Here is a 16,654-nt window from a genome sequence, read left to right as displayed (position 1 = left end):
CCCATACATTCACTCACACACACATGCACTCACATGGTTTCTCCCACTGACAAATACTTTCACTCTCTCTCTCTCTCTCTCTCACACATACACACACTCGTACTTTCCTTCTCACACACACACACACACACACACAAACACGCATAAACTCTCTCTCTCTCTCTTTCTCTCTCTCTCTCACACACACACACACACACACACACACACACTCTCCAGTGGAAGCGCAGACACCTGAAAATACCTCTCTGTTTCTGGGTCAGTGGTAAGGAAAGTGCTAACGTGTGTGATGGAGCGAGGAGGCGGCGCTCTGAGCGGACGACCCATGATTCCTTGGTCTGATGTTTACGCTACATTGATGTTCAACTAGAGTCTGGGTCGCAAACCAGAGGTGCATCGTGGGAAGTTTAAGATGGATGTCCATAATTTGTACTGGATGAGGGTTACTGGCTGTGACACACGGCTGAATCTTTCAAAAGTCTCTGTAAAACATTTTTAGATAGATAGATAGATAGATAGATAGAAGATAGATAGATAGATAGATAGATAGATAGATAGATAGATAGATAGACTTTTTCTGTCTGCCTGCCAAACTATGTAAGGATCACTGTGGAAGTAAATCATGTGACTTTATTGTCTCACCCTAATAATTATAATGCTGTATGTTTTTTTGGTATATTGTGTTTTGTTTTATCAAATATATTCAACCCCTCACAGATGAATAAATATACATTTTCATATTCTATTTATGAATTTATCCACAATTTGAAAAAAGTGACACCTGCATTTACAAAATGATCGCTCGCTCAAAATTAAAACAAATTGTGGTTTCTATATTTTCCAAATTGTGGTACTTTTTAAAGGATACTTGTTAATGCAAATCATTCATTGACAAAATAACGGTTTTACAGACAGATTACCTGAAAGATAAACTTCACGTAATATTTTTTTACAATTGGCCACCAATCATAATTGGCTGATAGATGTGCTAAATAGGCCAAGCATGGTTTAAACTGCCTGATCATGAAAGCCATCAAGTGTATGACATGTAAAAACTGTGTAAAAAATGTTTCTAATAAATGATTAGAAACAGTTTAATGTATTGGTCAGAAGGCATTGCCTCTTGTTGCCTCAATAAAAACCTTTTTCATGCACCGGTGGCATCAAGCACATGAACATGTAATTATTATTTTTGGATAAAAGTAGTTCCAGGGGCTGAAAATAACATCCACCAAGCCGCAAATACCGGTAAACTTTAATATTATCTTTAATTAATTTATCTTTAATAGATAAATCAAAAAGATAAATCAACATTCAAGTGTGTTATTGAGCTCTAATGCACTTCATGATGAATAACAAACTTGATCCCATCGAATAAGGGAGTGAAGTAAGTTTTAAATTAACACACAGTATCTGATTCTATACATTAGATAGCCCTGAAAACAGGTAGGGTGACATATTTCTAGGAAAAATTTATATTAATCCTTTTGGCCGGTAAAAATTATTCCTGGCAGGTACATTTTTTCAGTTTACCAGCCCTTGGCAGGTCGTTTCGGACAATGAACACTTCCCATTACTACTACTATTGGCATCATCGTTTCTTTTTCCTTTTTCCTGTATTAGAAGCTTCTGCTCAGTCAAAGAGGGAGGGGGGAGCTGGCAGCCTCTTCTTCTCACACTGTTTTTCTGGCGGACTGCTCAATCTGTGGACGAAAATACTCTGTAAACTGGTTTATTTTTGGCAACAGCGAGACTCACAGAGTATCAAAGGTTCACGTAAACAACAAGATCTGAACTGGAGCATGAACAGTAGCCGGTTTATTTCATGCAAGTAAATGTAGCCCGTGCCCCCCTCCCCGCCGCCACTGGGTCCCCACCCACAGGTTGAGGACCGTCACGGAGGAGTCAGGGTGTCTTCCATGACATCACATGCCTGGCCCCACCCACGTCGGCCCCAGATGCTGCGTCGTCTCTCCTGGGAGCGATCGGTTCGAGTCCCAGTTCAGTTTGTCCTGTTTTTGTTCTGTGAAGGAGCTCAGCTGTGCAGCGGTGCCTGCTGCTGTGTGTGGAGCATGAAGACTGTGTGTGTTTTTCTCAGGCATTTAGAATTAGAAAATGCAGTGAGTAAGGCGGCAGCCACGCTAATCTGTTGTGTCTGTCCTATGTTCATTTCAATTCATTTTCAGTGACAGCTGTCTGTTGTGCGGACAGGACTGATGGCGCTCCGTTTTGACGGACAGAAAGCTCAACCCAGCTGAACGTTTTTCTGGACGGATAGATTCGTCACTGTCTGTTTAGGCGTTCCTACGTTTGTTTTGGAAAAAATAGCGGCAAATACAGAGACAACGGTCCAATGAAAACAAAGATAAAACAGAGAAACCTGGTATAACGTTAGGATGACATCAATGATTTTCCAGCTCAGTTTCTTATGTTTCTTCTTTTTTCCCACTTTTTTCCCAGTTGGTCAGTGTATAAAAATTGATCTAAATTGATCTCTAATGTGCCTGATGTCGCATCACATCATGTTTGTCATGTGGAGATGCACAGACAGCAGACCAGCAGCACTGAACTCAATCCACAGAGTCTCCGGGTGAACAAACTCACCTGTGTTTGTAACGGGATTTGTAGATTTGTAGTAACACATCTTCTGCTGCCCTACAAACTTTAATGGTAAGTAATGTAATTGCCTTGTGGTATTTAAGTAACGTTAGTGGAATTAGGTAATTTGACTGTGTCACAGTGCTTCAGCGCACGCGCCGTGGGTCTGTTCAGGATCGGTGCTTGTTCTATGAAGCAGCTCCGTTATGAGCAAAGCCTTCCTGTTCTTCTGCCTCGCCACCATGTTGATGTTCCAAAACAAACAAATGGACACAAATCTATGTCTGTTTTCTGATGTATCAGTGTGGTCACCGCCTATAGGGCAAGGGGTTCGATGTTCCTTATGATGAGGAAGAAAAGAGGAAAATCATGATGGGCTGAGAGAAGTCTGTTTTAACATCTCTCCATTTCTTTATGCTTACATAGCATTTACTGTAGGTCATGCTCTCATTCAGAGCCAAACAATACAAGAATATTAAATTCCTAAACTGTCAATAAAAACATGTGACCAGTATTATGGAGTGCAAGGGTCAAAGCCACAGCACCCAGGAAATAGATGGAACTAGAAGGCATTCAGTTCAAACCTCCGCCAACGCTGAATGAATCTTGCTGAATGAGTCTTCCTGGTTTGATTTTCTGACAAAATAGCATGTGAATGCAACGCTGTTTAGCAGCAGACTTGGAAGTCCAGGATATCGGAGTTTCCCAGCAGTACTTGAACGCAGCATAATAGTTACGGCTAAAAACTGTTTATGCGTTATTGCGTCTATTGGTGTAAATCCCTAAAGGCGATGTGCTACTTTTTGAGATATCTTGCTAACAGACAGACAGACAGACAGGTAAGTATCAAATATTACTGTGTCCCTTGAATGCTCATGCATTCAAGTGGGGTGTAAGGCGTCTTTCTCTGTCTCTCTTGCTCACTGCCATCCAACTGTGTTTAAGCCCTGGGCAGTGACAGAGATGGATGGTGCTAACAGGGCGTCATTGTTGTCACTTCTGTACTCAGCAGTGGGTCAAACAGGTGGCAAAATGTGGGGGAAGACTGACATGAGTTTCAGTTATTTAGACACAAGTAAACATCATTCTCAACACACATATCTTTTGTCCAAAAAAGTCTGACAGCGTATAAATAATTCTGTTCCTCTATATCTATATATATGAGCCACCATGGCTGAACAGACAGAGAAAAGAGAAACTGCATCAACAGGAAATCCAAGCTCCGCTTGAACATCGTTTTCCTCAGCACAGTTTGGTTTGTTTGTTAGAAAATTATAAGAAATTCTTTAAAAAGAACGATAAGTCTGTCGGTTTATTTGGTTTGTTTAAGTTCTCAGTTGGTTTCAGTGAAACTCCATAAACTCCTCCAGCGCTCTGGGGATCTGGTTGCGGTAGGTGATCTGGTGCTGCCGCACGGCACGCGCTGCCAGGCACTTGAGTCTCATCTTCATATGGCTCTTCAGCAGGTTCTTCAACACGCCGGTGGTGCTCTTGTCCAGCGCCATCTTCTTCTGCTTGTTGGTCATATCAGTGTGCGCGCCGGCCTCCACCAGGCTGATGATGATGGCGTGCAGCGTGAGGAAGTCGCTGAATGGCCGGTGATACTGGACGATGATGTGCAGCGGGCTGTTGCCCTCGTGGTCAATGGCGTTGACCTGCGCGCTGCAGTGCAGCAGCAGCTTGGTGACTTGGGCGTTGGGGAAGCTGCAGACTTTGTTGGTGTAGTACTCGACTGCCATGTGAGAGCTGATGGCCAGGTGCAGCAGTGAGGAACCTTCACGGGAGCGCGGGTCCAGCTTGATCAGGTTGTAGATCTGCTTGTTGATGCGGGTGCGCTCCTTGTCACTGCAGACCATCTTGGTGGAGATGCAGGCCAGGTAGAGGAAGGTGAAGATGTTGAACTCGTAGTCGTCCATGGCCTGCGGCAGCTCGGCTTTGGGCGCCGCCTCCACCGAAGCCATGCTGCGCTGGATCTCCAGCACGCTGCAGCATAGCACCTGCTCCACCGCCATGGCCGACACCGGCTCCTCCAGGTACACCATCTTGGAGAAGACCTGGGCAAAGTACAGCAGGTTTATGTGCGTTTTGTGGTTGCCTTTCTGCTGCAGATGAAGCGCATGGAGCCACAGCTTGATGCACTGCTCGAACTCCATGTTGGTGGCATAGACGGCGCCACGATAGATGATGGGGTGCGTCATGTCGATGTTGTCCAAGCCCAGGATGCGCTCGCGGACCATCAGCCCCTCCATGTGCAGAGCCTCCGGGTCCGCGCGGATCGCCTCCAGCTCCTGCGGCGTCCGGCACTCGCTGCGCCCACCGTACGCCTCGATGGGCGGCAGCAGCTCCTTGGTGATGATGTCGTCCAGCCGGCGGTAGCGCTCCAGCATGGCCGTGTACAGGTAGTGGTAAGTCTTCAGGATGTCGTAGTTCACGTGGTCGTTGGCGAACGAGGCACCCAGCAGCTCCAGTGCCTCGATACGGCTGCGTAGGTCGCAGTCGGTGTGCGTCAGCAGCAGCTCCACCACATCGGCTTTACCCCACGCTGCCGCGGCCTTCAGTGGGTTCATGCCTTGTCCGCAAACCACCATGGCCGCCTGGCAGCGCACCAGCTTCCTCACAATGTCCAGGCGGCCCGCCTGTGCTGCAAGGTAAAGGGCGGTGGCCCCACAGAGCGCCTTGGCGTTGGGGTCCACCCCTCGCTCCAGCAGGAAGCTCACCATGTCCGTGTGGCCCTCGCTGGCGGCGATCATCAGGCAGGTGTTGCTGCACTCCCTGGTGATGCTGATGTCAGCTTCGTGCTCCACCAAGTAGCGAACGATGTCTAGCCGTCCTTTGAAGCAGGCAGCGCTTAGGGGGGTGGAGTTAGTGATGGTGGTGTGGTTGACGTTGGCATGGTGACTCACCAGCAGGCGGACCACCTTAAAGTGTCCCGCTCTAGCCGCGCACCACAATGCCGTGGCGCCGCCGCTGATGTAGCTGCAGGACGGAGACAGGACAGGGAGTCAGGAAACACTCAGCATTCACTTCACTTTTAGTCAGTTTCACTTTTATTTACCAACATGAACAAAGTGTGAAGCTTCCTTACCCGTCGAACCACACCGTGCCGGTCAGCTCGGTGTCGACCTGGTAGTGATCCAGTAGCAGACGCACCACATTGTTGTGTCCCTTCTTGGCGGCAATGATCAGCGGGGTGAGCCGCTGGCCGGCCAACTCAGTCACAAAGCTCAGCAGGTACCGGGTCTCTGACTCGGAGTGGTTCCGCAGCAGGAAGGCCAGCTTCATGACGCAGCCCTTACTCGCTGCCTTGTACACGTAGCCGGCCAGAGACTCCATGTGAGCCCAACAGGGAGCTACGACCTCCACTTTCTGCCCAAGTCACGCCCGCAGTGTAAACTTCAAAGTCTCTTATCTCTTATCGACTCACAGTAGAAACGGTCCGGACTCTGCTGGAGAAGTTTAGCAGATGAACTTTCCGAGTTGAAACCGTCCAGCTTGTGGTTTTGTGTCTCAGTCAACTGAGCAGCCGGCTAGCAGCAGGCTAACATGCAGCTTTTCAGCCTGGAAATTCTGGAACCTGGGAATGATTTCAAAACAAAACAAAAACACTAAGATTTGGTTCTCCTACAAGTTACAGCACTAAAATGACTCTGTTTTTATAATAACAATTACAATTTCCATTTGGCAGACGCTTTTATCCAAAGCGACGTACACATGAGACTTTAATACAACACAAGCAAGGTTCTAGTTAGGAGAGAACAACGAGAGTAAGTAAGTTCTGGTCCAACAGGACATAGGTGCTACGAGGCAATGCATAGAGTGCATAGAGACAGATAAAGAGGTTTTTGTTTTTTTTTGTTTGTTTTTTTTTGGTTACACAGTCCATCAGGTGAGAAGGTGTTCACTAACAATAATACATTTTATTTATATAGCGCTTTTCTAAGTACTCAAAGACACTTTTTTGGATGTAATGATAAAGGCACCATTTCTTAACACTACAGTGTGTTATTTGTTTGTGTTTCTGAATGAAACTAAGGTAAATTACAGTTTTTTCTGAATTTCCCCTTCTCTCTAGCAGTGGCAGTAATTTACCTGCAGTAGTGGCATCTCTGTGCTCCGCTTGCTGCAGACTGTATGGATTAATCCTTAAACAGCATCTGGACAGATCCACATTCATCCCAGTTAGCCAGTCTTGCACTTCACTTCTTACACTTCCCACTCTGTCTCTCTCCTCTCCTGCCTTTCCCCTCAACGTCACTGTCATCTTTCTCTCTTAAATGAGATTACTAAATTTGAGGCAGGTCTTTGTCCATGCCACCATTTCTACTTTACAGTTTACATTTCAGGCATTTCGCTGATGCTTTTATCCAGAGTGACTTACAATAAGTGCAACAATAGAATAAGTTTACAATCCCAAGTTGCTACCATTACAGGCATCCAACAGGACAACACAGTTTCACAAAAAACTTTGTGAGCATGAACTTTGAAGTTCATGCTCACAAAAAGTTCACATCAGACAACAAACAAGCATGTGTGTCTGTAGGCTGCTCAGGATAAAACTATTTGTACACAGAAACACTCACAATACTGTAAGATGCTTGGGATAGAACGCTAGATCTGCTGTTGTAGAATCACTGCGAAACCAAACCCCTTAAATTCATCCCCGAAATGTCCTTAATTTCTCCATTACATAAACATTAATTATCCATTAAAAATAACATAGCTTTAAAAAAAGTAAGGTTAGTATCATGTGTTTTTAAGGGATTTATTCATGGGTTGATTCACACGAGTAATTAAAGGGATTTTTTATGAATTTTATGCAGGTTTATTAATGAGTTATTAATGGAAGGTTCCTGTCTCCCTGAATTTTACATTAAATTAGAAAGTACAGAGTCAAAATTTAAGAAGTGTTTAAGGTGGTTTTGATGGGATCTCCTCCATTAATAACTCCTTTAATTAATTTTAAGGGGATTTTGCATGAATTAAGGGGTGAATTAATGTAAATGTCAGGTTATTTTAAGGGATTACTGGTTCTTCTTATAAGTTTCCAACAGTCCTTACACACATCCCATGTCTTTGGTGCTGAGCCAAACCGTGTACACATCGGCATCTAATTTGTAGAAAAATGACTCGCGACTCTCGTTTGAATGCTCCCAACAATTTTATTAATTGACAATGTTTCGATCATTTTTACCTGATGAAGATCCTACTGGTTATCGCAAGGTTGTCAGCTAATAAAATTGTTCGGAGCATTCAACGAAAGTCACGAGCCATTTGTCTACAAATAAGATTACGTTCTTTCGACAACAAAAGGATTATGTGACAGAAGCATGAATTGGACACGACATTTTCAGAGATGATTAGCTAACGGTTAAGTTTAGGCAAGTAAAACAGTTTGTCTTAGGTTAGGTTAAGATTTTGGTCTTGATTTGAAAACTTCCCTCCCAGTAGAAAACTCCACCTAATCCTTTCCTGCTGGGGAAACATATTTGCATTTGAAGACATCGTTCTCATTTTGTGAAACAGTAAGGGGTCAAAGTTCTAACAGCAGATATAATAAATATTCCTGTATCCCATATAGAGGAAAAACTGACGCACCATTCTTTCAAGTTAGTCGAATATGAGTAAAGTTCATTTTAATTAATACAAAAGCAAAAAGAGAGCAGAAAACTAAAAGTAGATATCCATGCATGAGAAGACATTATTGTTTTGTTCCAGGTTTGCTGGAAGCCTTGGCTCTCAGTACGGGGGTTAAGCATTCAGAAGGGATTTATTTTGTTGTTTTTAATTCCCCTCCTATCCACTGTTACGCTCCACAGAGCATGAACGGGGATAAATATTCAATATTGCCCTCTAAAACGGCTATTAAAGGCAGTTATATTGTATTTTCTTAAGGTCAACCAATAAAAACCTTATATGGCATTGCCTTTTAAAAGAGAAAGTGCTTAGGACAGAGACGGGACGGGCAGACGGACATACTGTGTTCAGAGACAAAAAAAAGATGAAGGTTGCCATGGCAACAAACAAGGGGTCAAGAGGGCGTGTTTGTTTGTTCTTATTTTAACCTTTATTTATCCAGGGAAGAGTTTAGTGTGCTCTTTTTCAGCAACGCCCTGCTTTACACTCATGCACTTACACACATTCACAGTTCTTCTTCTTCTACTGTCGGCCACTGAGCCGCCGAGCAGCTCGGAGCTAACTGCCTTGCTAAATGGCATCAAGAGTGTTCTTCATCCCCTCTCCATGGCCAGATTTTCCCAGCCGGTCTGGGAATTCGAACTGGCGGCCTGACGATCCCAAGCAGAAATGGAAAACGGGGACAACAAAGGCAAACATGGTTATACAGTCTAGATATACAATAATCAAATACGATAATCAAACAAGAACAAGACAGAGGGGGGAGCTTGGGGGAGACAATGACAACACCTGTTATACATTATGTTGAAAGTAGGGCTGAACGATTTTGAAAAAATATCTAATTGCGATTATTTTGACTGATATTGCAATTGCGATATAATTTGCGATATTAGAGGGAATGATAATTTTTACATCATTATTCTCATTTTCATTGAAAAATGTATTAAAATGATTATGGTGTGATTTTTGCGGGGATCTGTACCAAACAAAGATGTTTTCTTAAGTCTGTAGAATATGATGTGTAGGCCAGGACATCTCTGCAGCACGACAATATTTAATTTAAAATGGTATTTTGACACACATTTCGCCTTTAACAAATATTGCGCCTCCTGCGATTTGAAAATTGCAGTAGGCCATATTGCGATTTCGATATAATTTCGATTAATTGTTCAGCCCTAGTTGAAACACAAAATTAGTGATCACAGACTGAGTTATGGGTGACAGAAAGTTGGATTTTTAACATTGCTGGCAATGGTGAGAACCGATTTATACCCTGCGGAAGTACGGCAGCCATGTTTGTGAAACTCGTTCAGATCTCATCCTCTCATCCCAAACCCTAACCTTTAGGCCGCTGCTGCCCAAATTCTCATCTATATTACAAAGACATAAAGGGAAATAATTTGTTTGGGTTTGCTTTTATTATAGCTGTGATGGTTTTTACAGCATAATTATAGCAGAGTCCTAGGGCAGCACATTCCCTGGCTTACACACATAAAAAAAAAAAAACTTTATATGGTAAGTACTGTAGGCCAACAATTTCTTAAAGGGTAAATTGCATTAAACTTTCGATTAATTTCCAGAATCTCAATATACTAACAGTGTAGAATATCAATGTCCTCTAAAAGTGATCATTTATTCCAGAGTCAGGAACAATGACTGCCATTTACCCAGGTTATATAATTTTTACCCGATCATACTTACTCAAGAAGACAGTCGCTTCACTTTCACACACCAATATATCAAACCACTCTGAGGCAAAATTAATTAAATGTCGGGGGAACACACCTATTTAATTCTTATATTGATCTGGTCAAAGTCTCCTCATCACTTACACCGTTTTAGAAATAAACTGCTATGTCATCTTCTCTCTAAATCTATTCTTTGAATAATATATACATGATTACTTGTACAATATCCATCCTGCCGTAATTCACTATTGTACCATTAACTCACTCATTACTTATTAACTTGCTGTTGTTTCAGACTTGTATATGCATGCAGTCAATGCTGTCATTAAAATACTGTCAATGCTGTATATCTATCTATCTATATTTCTATCTATCATCTCTTTCTCTCAGTCTCTTCCAAAGTGACTACCGTGCAAAAAGCAGTTCTTTGGTAGCGGCTGAAGTCATTTTGAATCGTTGAGCATTGAGAGCGGACAGCTCCATCAGTCAAGAAGTGCAGGTATTTTCCAGCCTTGTGATCTTAAGTAATGTGGCTTCGACCCCAAAGATATCCATCAACGGCGAAAATGTAATTCTGCTCAAAAATGTATTAGGCCTCGTCTTAATGTTAATGTCTGTCAAAGCGAACTGTGATTAGGAAACAACAACAACACTGTGCCTCGGCCAGACACTTCACCCATCTGGTACATAAAGGTTGTGCAACACTAAAACGCAGGCGTGACCGAAATGTAACAGAAGGAGCAAATGAATCCACGCATATCAAATAAGTAAAAATCTCCCTGTCAAATCAGATTTGCACAAGCAGTACCGCCGCGCATCGTCTGTCTCTGGCCTTGATAGGTGCAAACAGAAGCAGGAGGCGCTCACAAGACCAGAAGTCTGAGTGGAGCGCAGCAGGCTCAAACAAACCAGACGGGGGTAGATTTTGCAGGTTTTAGGCATTTTAGGTGGACTGGAAGCTGTTTAAAAGGACGGTGGATTGTTGAGTTAGGGTTAGGGTTAGGGTTGTCTTGAAAGTTGTCTTGAAGTTTTAAAACCTGAAATCTCACCTGGTGAAGTAATCGTTGAGTCACTGGTACTATCAACGCCCCCGCAGATACATTCAGGTTATTTTGTGTTAATTAATTACTTACTTATTGCCCCTTTTACTTTGTATATGCTATGATATTTGGCTCAAAAAGTTCTTCCTTAGTAGAAGAGTATATAACTACACAGACTGAAAACTAGCCTGCGAAAACAAATGAAACTAAAACAAGAGAAAAAAAAATGTTGACCAGCCAATCACAGACAAACGTTAGACCTGCCCACTCCGGTTGACACGCCCACTGCTTTAGCCCCTCCCACCAGCCGGCGGGGTTCATCTGTTCCAGTTACCCATGATCGGAAAAGCCAGCAAACCTTGAAAAAATGAATGACCTGTGGCTTTATTGAGCAGTAACAATAAACATGTCGCAGCTATTATTATTATTATTATTATTATTATTCCTGTCATGGGTTTCAATGGTGAGTTTTAGTTTACAGTCTAAATGCTGTTTCAGAGGCTTTCCCACTCAAAGAAGAAAATTATGAATACATACAAAAGTCATTTTTGGTCAATTTAAAGATATAGAATAATGGCGCAAAATATTGGTTATTGGCAGCTTCAGTCCAAAAATACTTGTATTGGTATCAGCCTTCAAACATCCATATTGGTCAAACCCTAATCAAGAAAAGAGGAGAGGAGGCGGGAGAGATTGAGAGAGGAGTGTCACAGGCTGGAAGTGACAAAAACTGCTTGATAAAGATGGACGTGATGAGGATGCCAGTTGGAAAATAGAGTGATGCATTGTCAAGTTTTGTCAAAAGTTGACTTGATTAAAATAGAGGCTGTTCGTTTAAAGCATGACTGACAGTTTGACAAATGATGAATGATAGACACAAGGTAGGTACGGAGGTAAAACACAAAGCAAAGCAACACTCTCTACCTATCAACTCTGGTCTGGTCTGTTGTTTTTATATCTTCTCTGATGGTCATGCATGTACGTTTTGCTGCTGTATTCATTCATATACTGCATGTTGTACACTGTATGGCTCCTAACTTTGAAAATCGCCCATCAGATTTATCGATTTACTCTCCTCTTGTCTAAACTAAACTCTTTAAAAGCTTTCTGAATCAAATCGTCTTTTTTAATTTATGAAATCACTTTATCACTCTGTTTTTCAGTCCACATTCATTTAACATCATCTCCATTCTAATTTCATTTACTTCTACCTTTCACAGTGAAGAAGAGGGGAGAGAGGTAGAGAGGCTTTGCAGTTGTGTAATAAATCTCCTATAGCAGCCATGTTTGGTGCTATCATGGAGGACCATTGGACAATTGGCTGTGCGTGAATAAAGTCTAAATAGATAAAAAGCGGGCTAGAAAAAGAGAGATACCTGAAAAAGATTGTTGATTGTATATTTGTTTCCAAATGCAGAGCAAGTAAAAGAGACGAGGAGAAAGATGGGAGAGATGGGGGGAGAAACAGGAGAATGTGGGAGTCAAGCATAATGTGATGAAGACTGAAGATGAAGAAATTTTGTAAATGCATAAAGTCACAATGAAACCACATTTTGAGAGCATCTTGCTTCCTTAATGTGATGTATTTCCTGCTGAAACAGGATATTGGATCATAGCGCAAGGAGGGATCATTCAAAAGTGTAAACCAATGGGAGATCAGTTAAGGAGCAAAACACAGTTTGATTTGATGAGAGGGGCGGAGGGGCGGGGCTGTTCAAAAATCTGTGATGGTTTTATCGGTTGAAGGTTTTATGTACGCCATATGATTAAGTCACCAGTAAAGATTTTCTGTTTCTAGGAAGTAAATGTAACGGGATTTTGATATAATAATACAAGAAAATGAATTATATATCATTTTTGTGGCATAAATTGTCAAGTCGGTGTATGGTTTGATAGTTAGAATAGAATGAGCTAAAAAGGTGAATTTCATTTCAGTGTGACTTTAAATGGTTCACTTTTCATGGCTGTGCTCTGGAAGGATAATGCAATTCATGATGTTTTACTTAATAGGGAAGCGGCTGAATGAATCTGAAGGAGCAATTTTCACACGCGGAGCAGTCGCAGTACCGGACCTTCATCTGCAGACAGTAAAATCTGCTGAAAATGAAATGATGCCAGCATGTGGAGTAGGAGGCAATCCAGCGCTCCAACTGCTGCAAGTCTGTCTGACTGGACCGACTTCAACAGCTGTTTAGGGAGGAGAGGAAATCAAGACCAAGTCATGATATGCGATAACTGGAAATACTCTAAATATTAATGGATTTTTGAAAAACTGATTCCGTTTCCAACTCTATTCAAACAGCCGTGATCAAATATCTCTACCGATGCATGGAAATTGAAACTCCTTTTAATATTGACCCTTCAAAGAACTGACAGCATGATTCTCCTGTAAGAGAGAGAGAGAGAGAGAACAGACTGGTAATTAACACTCCTCTCATGCCAAGCCATTATGTTTATAGAGCCCACATTTTTTGGACACTTCAGCCACCGCTCCTCTCCAGAACAGAGCGTAAGACAACAGTCATTATGTTTGATAACGCTGAGTCAAATTTGATTTAGTCTCCCTTAAATTTTCTCCATTAAACCTCACAAAATGGAGAGGGTTTTGGTTTTATGGCTTGCCTGTGGGGCATGAAATGAGACTTTTAACCAGCAGCCACTTTGCTGAGTCATTACTGTTACGTTCCCACAGTTAATTAGGTTAATATAGCGATCTTGAAGGTCTCCAGAGAAGCGTTACTGCTTCAAGTTTTAAGCCAACTTATTTTAAAAGCACTGTGCAAATTGGATTAGCTTCAGTTTGAGGAGGTAATGTCATTTTACTGAACTTTGTGTAATTCCAGAGGAATATTCAACAGCTGGCTCTGTGATTTCCCTCAAATTACTGTTTGTTGCACAGATGTTAAGTGTCATGATCTACACCACAGTGGGTCTCAGCCTTTTTGACCAAAATGCGTTTGGTAAATGGTGTGAGTGGATTGAATGTTGAATAATGTTAGTATTTTTTATTTGATTGACGCATGTTTTGGTAATCTGATGGACACAAAAAACATAATTATTGCATTACAGGGACGTAATTCAAGCTGGTATCTGGTATCAGATCTGAGTTTGCTGAAAGACAGCAGCTAATCTGCATTGAATTTTTCTATTCTCTGGGCTTTTGTACTGGATCAAAATTACCGATGTCATTGGTAATAATTACAATTACAGCACCTCCCCCAGTAAAACAAAATTTGTATTAACTGCGGAGATCGTAGATGATTTTAATCCTGGACGAATCTGCTTTGTCTGTAATTTGTAAAGTAAAAACTCCAGCGCAAATTACCCATGGTGTTTTGCTGAAGACAGAGATCCACCGATAATACTAATGCCACTAATCGACTCAAATTGTAAATCGAATAGTAATTTCAGATGTAATTTGTTTTAGACACACAACTTATTTTTCTTCTTCTTCTAGACGCTCGATTTCTACGTTCCTCCTGTCATGAATAATGGAGGCAGCAGTGGAATCTGTAGAGGAAGGTTTTGAACGCATTTTCGGTGCAAATTTCAAGTTCTGATTTGCCAAGTCAAGAAGTCACAAATTGTAAAATCTTGACCATAAACACAGTCTTATACAAGATGCAGAGGCTCGTTAATTACATGACGCTCACACATAGTCCTGTCTGAATAGAGCCCATGTCACTTTCACCTTGTTGCATACATGAAGTTTAAAGAAATAAAACCCTAGTTATTATTTGTTACTCATTTCAAAAGTAATCATGTTACTTTACTTGCTGAGAGTAGCAATTCACTACGCAGCCTGCAGCCTCAGGAACGCTCTCCATGCTTCACAAGGCTGAGAATTTATTCCATGCATTTCCATCCAACTCAGAACAACTATTTCATGGTATGTTGCTGCACTGCTGGACTCTCACCTCTACAGCTTCAGGCTGCTGCAGGATGCTGCCTGAATGCAGAGCATGCAGACATGGAGAGTAAAATGTACAGTCTACTGTCAGTCGCATGTCCTGCACTGTCCGCTTGCACCGAATGTGAAGTTGTCGCTAAGTAACGTGTTATGGGTTTTTTTTTGTATTGTATTTATCCTTTATTTAAGCAGGGTAATCATGTTGAGATTTGCATCTTCAAGACAGCATGACATACAATTGAGAAGAAAAACACGATGGAAAAACACATGAGAAAATAAAGATGCAATAATAAGCTTCAGCACATCAGTTAAAAACATGAGCGCTCCACGGTCAGCAGGTCTCCAGTTTGTTCTTTAAATTCAAATCAATTCCAATAAGAGAGTTTAGCTTCAGATCTTTTTGTAATAGATTCCAAGAAAATGGAGCAGCATAGCTGACGGCATGTTTTCCAAATTCTGTTCTTATATTGGGAACTTGTGTGTTACGGACACAGGAGGGACCCAAACGCAGGACACGGACAGGGTGGTGAGGGTAAGAAAAAAGGTTTTATTGTAAGGGAGGATCTGGATGAGGGGCTGATGGCAGGGAACGGGACTCCGGTGGCAGCAGGGGGGGAGTGATGGAGAGGAGGAGCGGGGCTCGGCGTGAGCGTGGGACGAGGGGAAGCGTGGCAGGCGGGGGGAGCTTGGAGGCTAGGAGGTGGCTGGCAGGCAGGCAGGGAGACAAGCAGGAAGACAGGCAGGCGGGTGATGGTCCTGGGACACAAGAGAGGCTGGTTAGTCACATGAAACACAGAGAATCAAATCAAACTTTATTTATATGGCACCATTCAGGCAAGCAAATGCAATTCAAAGTGCTTTCCAGAATAATAAAAAGACAAATCAAATGTAAAAAACAGAATACAAGAAACAAGATGAAAAACCAACAAATAAAATGCAATAAAACAGCAATAATAATAAGAAGAAACAAAGGAAAATCTCTATGCATGTCACATGAAACACGAAGAGACAAAATCACTAGGAGTTCAAACTAGATTTGGCCTGGAAGCGTATCGACCACTGAAGTTGAACAATCTGGCGACGAATGGTCGAAGAGCCGGGGGAGATTTACTGCAGGCTGATGAGCTGATGAGAGGCAGGTGAGCAGACTGGGAGAGGCGATGAGCCGATCGCAGACAGGTGTGCAGGACGAGCAGAGCCGGGAGCCAGGAGAACGAGGAAGGGAGACCACGCCAATACACACACAAACAAAACATAGACAGAGAGAGAGAGACAGACAGGGGAGCACTGGGAACACAGGGGAGGGGAAACACAAGGAAACCTTCTGGGGGTACGGCCACGGCTGTAACAACTTGATATGAAATATAGTTTTGTGATCTCAGATTGTAATGCTCACCTCTTGGTTATGTGAATAAAGTGTTTATGTAAGATGGCAGCTGCCCCAGAATGGCTTTGTGTAATTATCTTCTTATAGCAGAAGGCTGACCTGCCAATCTACACTACCAGTCAAAAGTTTGGACACACGCATTTTTCTTTATTTTTTTACTATTTTTCACATTTTAGAAAAATAGTAAAGACATCAAAACTATGAAATAACACAAATGGAATTATGCAGTGACCAAAAAAGTGTTAAACAAATCAAAACTATCTTATATTTTAGATTCTTTAAAGCAGCCGCCCTTTGCCTTGATGGAAAGGCAAAGGCTTTGGAAAGAAATTCATACATAGGATCAACTTCACTATTTATATTTGCCTAAGAAACTAATTTCAAGCATTTAAGCAGAAGC

General features: G+C 42.2%; 1 protein-coding gene across 1 annotated transcript; it reads right to left on the bottom strand.

Annotated features, from left to right (window-relative positions):
• Nucleotides 1–3,938: 3,938 nt before the first annotated feature.
• Nucleotides 3,939–5,943, bottom strand: LOC139914651 (protein fem-1 homolog B-like). Its single transcript, XM_071903013.2, has 2 exons — nt 5,681–5,943; nt 3,939–5,571 (listed from the first exon to the last, which is right to left on the bottom strand). Exons 1-2 carry the CDS (start codon nt 5,926–5,928, stop codon nt 3,939–3,941), a joined length of 1,881 nt encoding a protein of 626 aa, XP_071759114.2. The 5' UTR covers nt 5,929–5,943.
• Nucleotides 5,944–16,654: the final 10,711 nt, after the last annotated feature.

Source organism: Centroberyx gerrardi, chromosome 15 (assembly GCF_048128805.1).
Source record: "Centroberyx gerrardi isolate f3 chromosome 15, fCenGer3.hap1.cur.20231027, whole genome shotgun sequence".
Classification (NCBI taxonomy): Eukaryota; Metazoa; Chordata; class Actinopteri; order Beryciformes; family Berycidae; genus Centroberyx; species Centroberyx gerrardi.
This window is presented reverse-complemented; position numbering and strand designations above follow the sequence as displayed.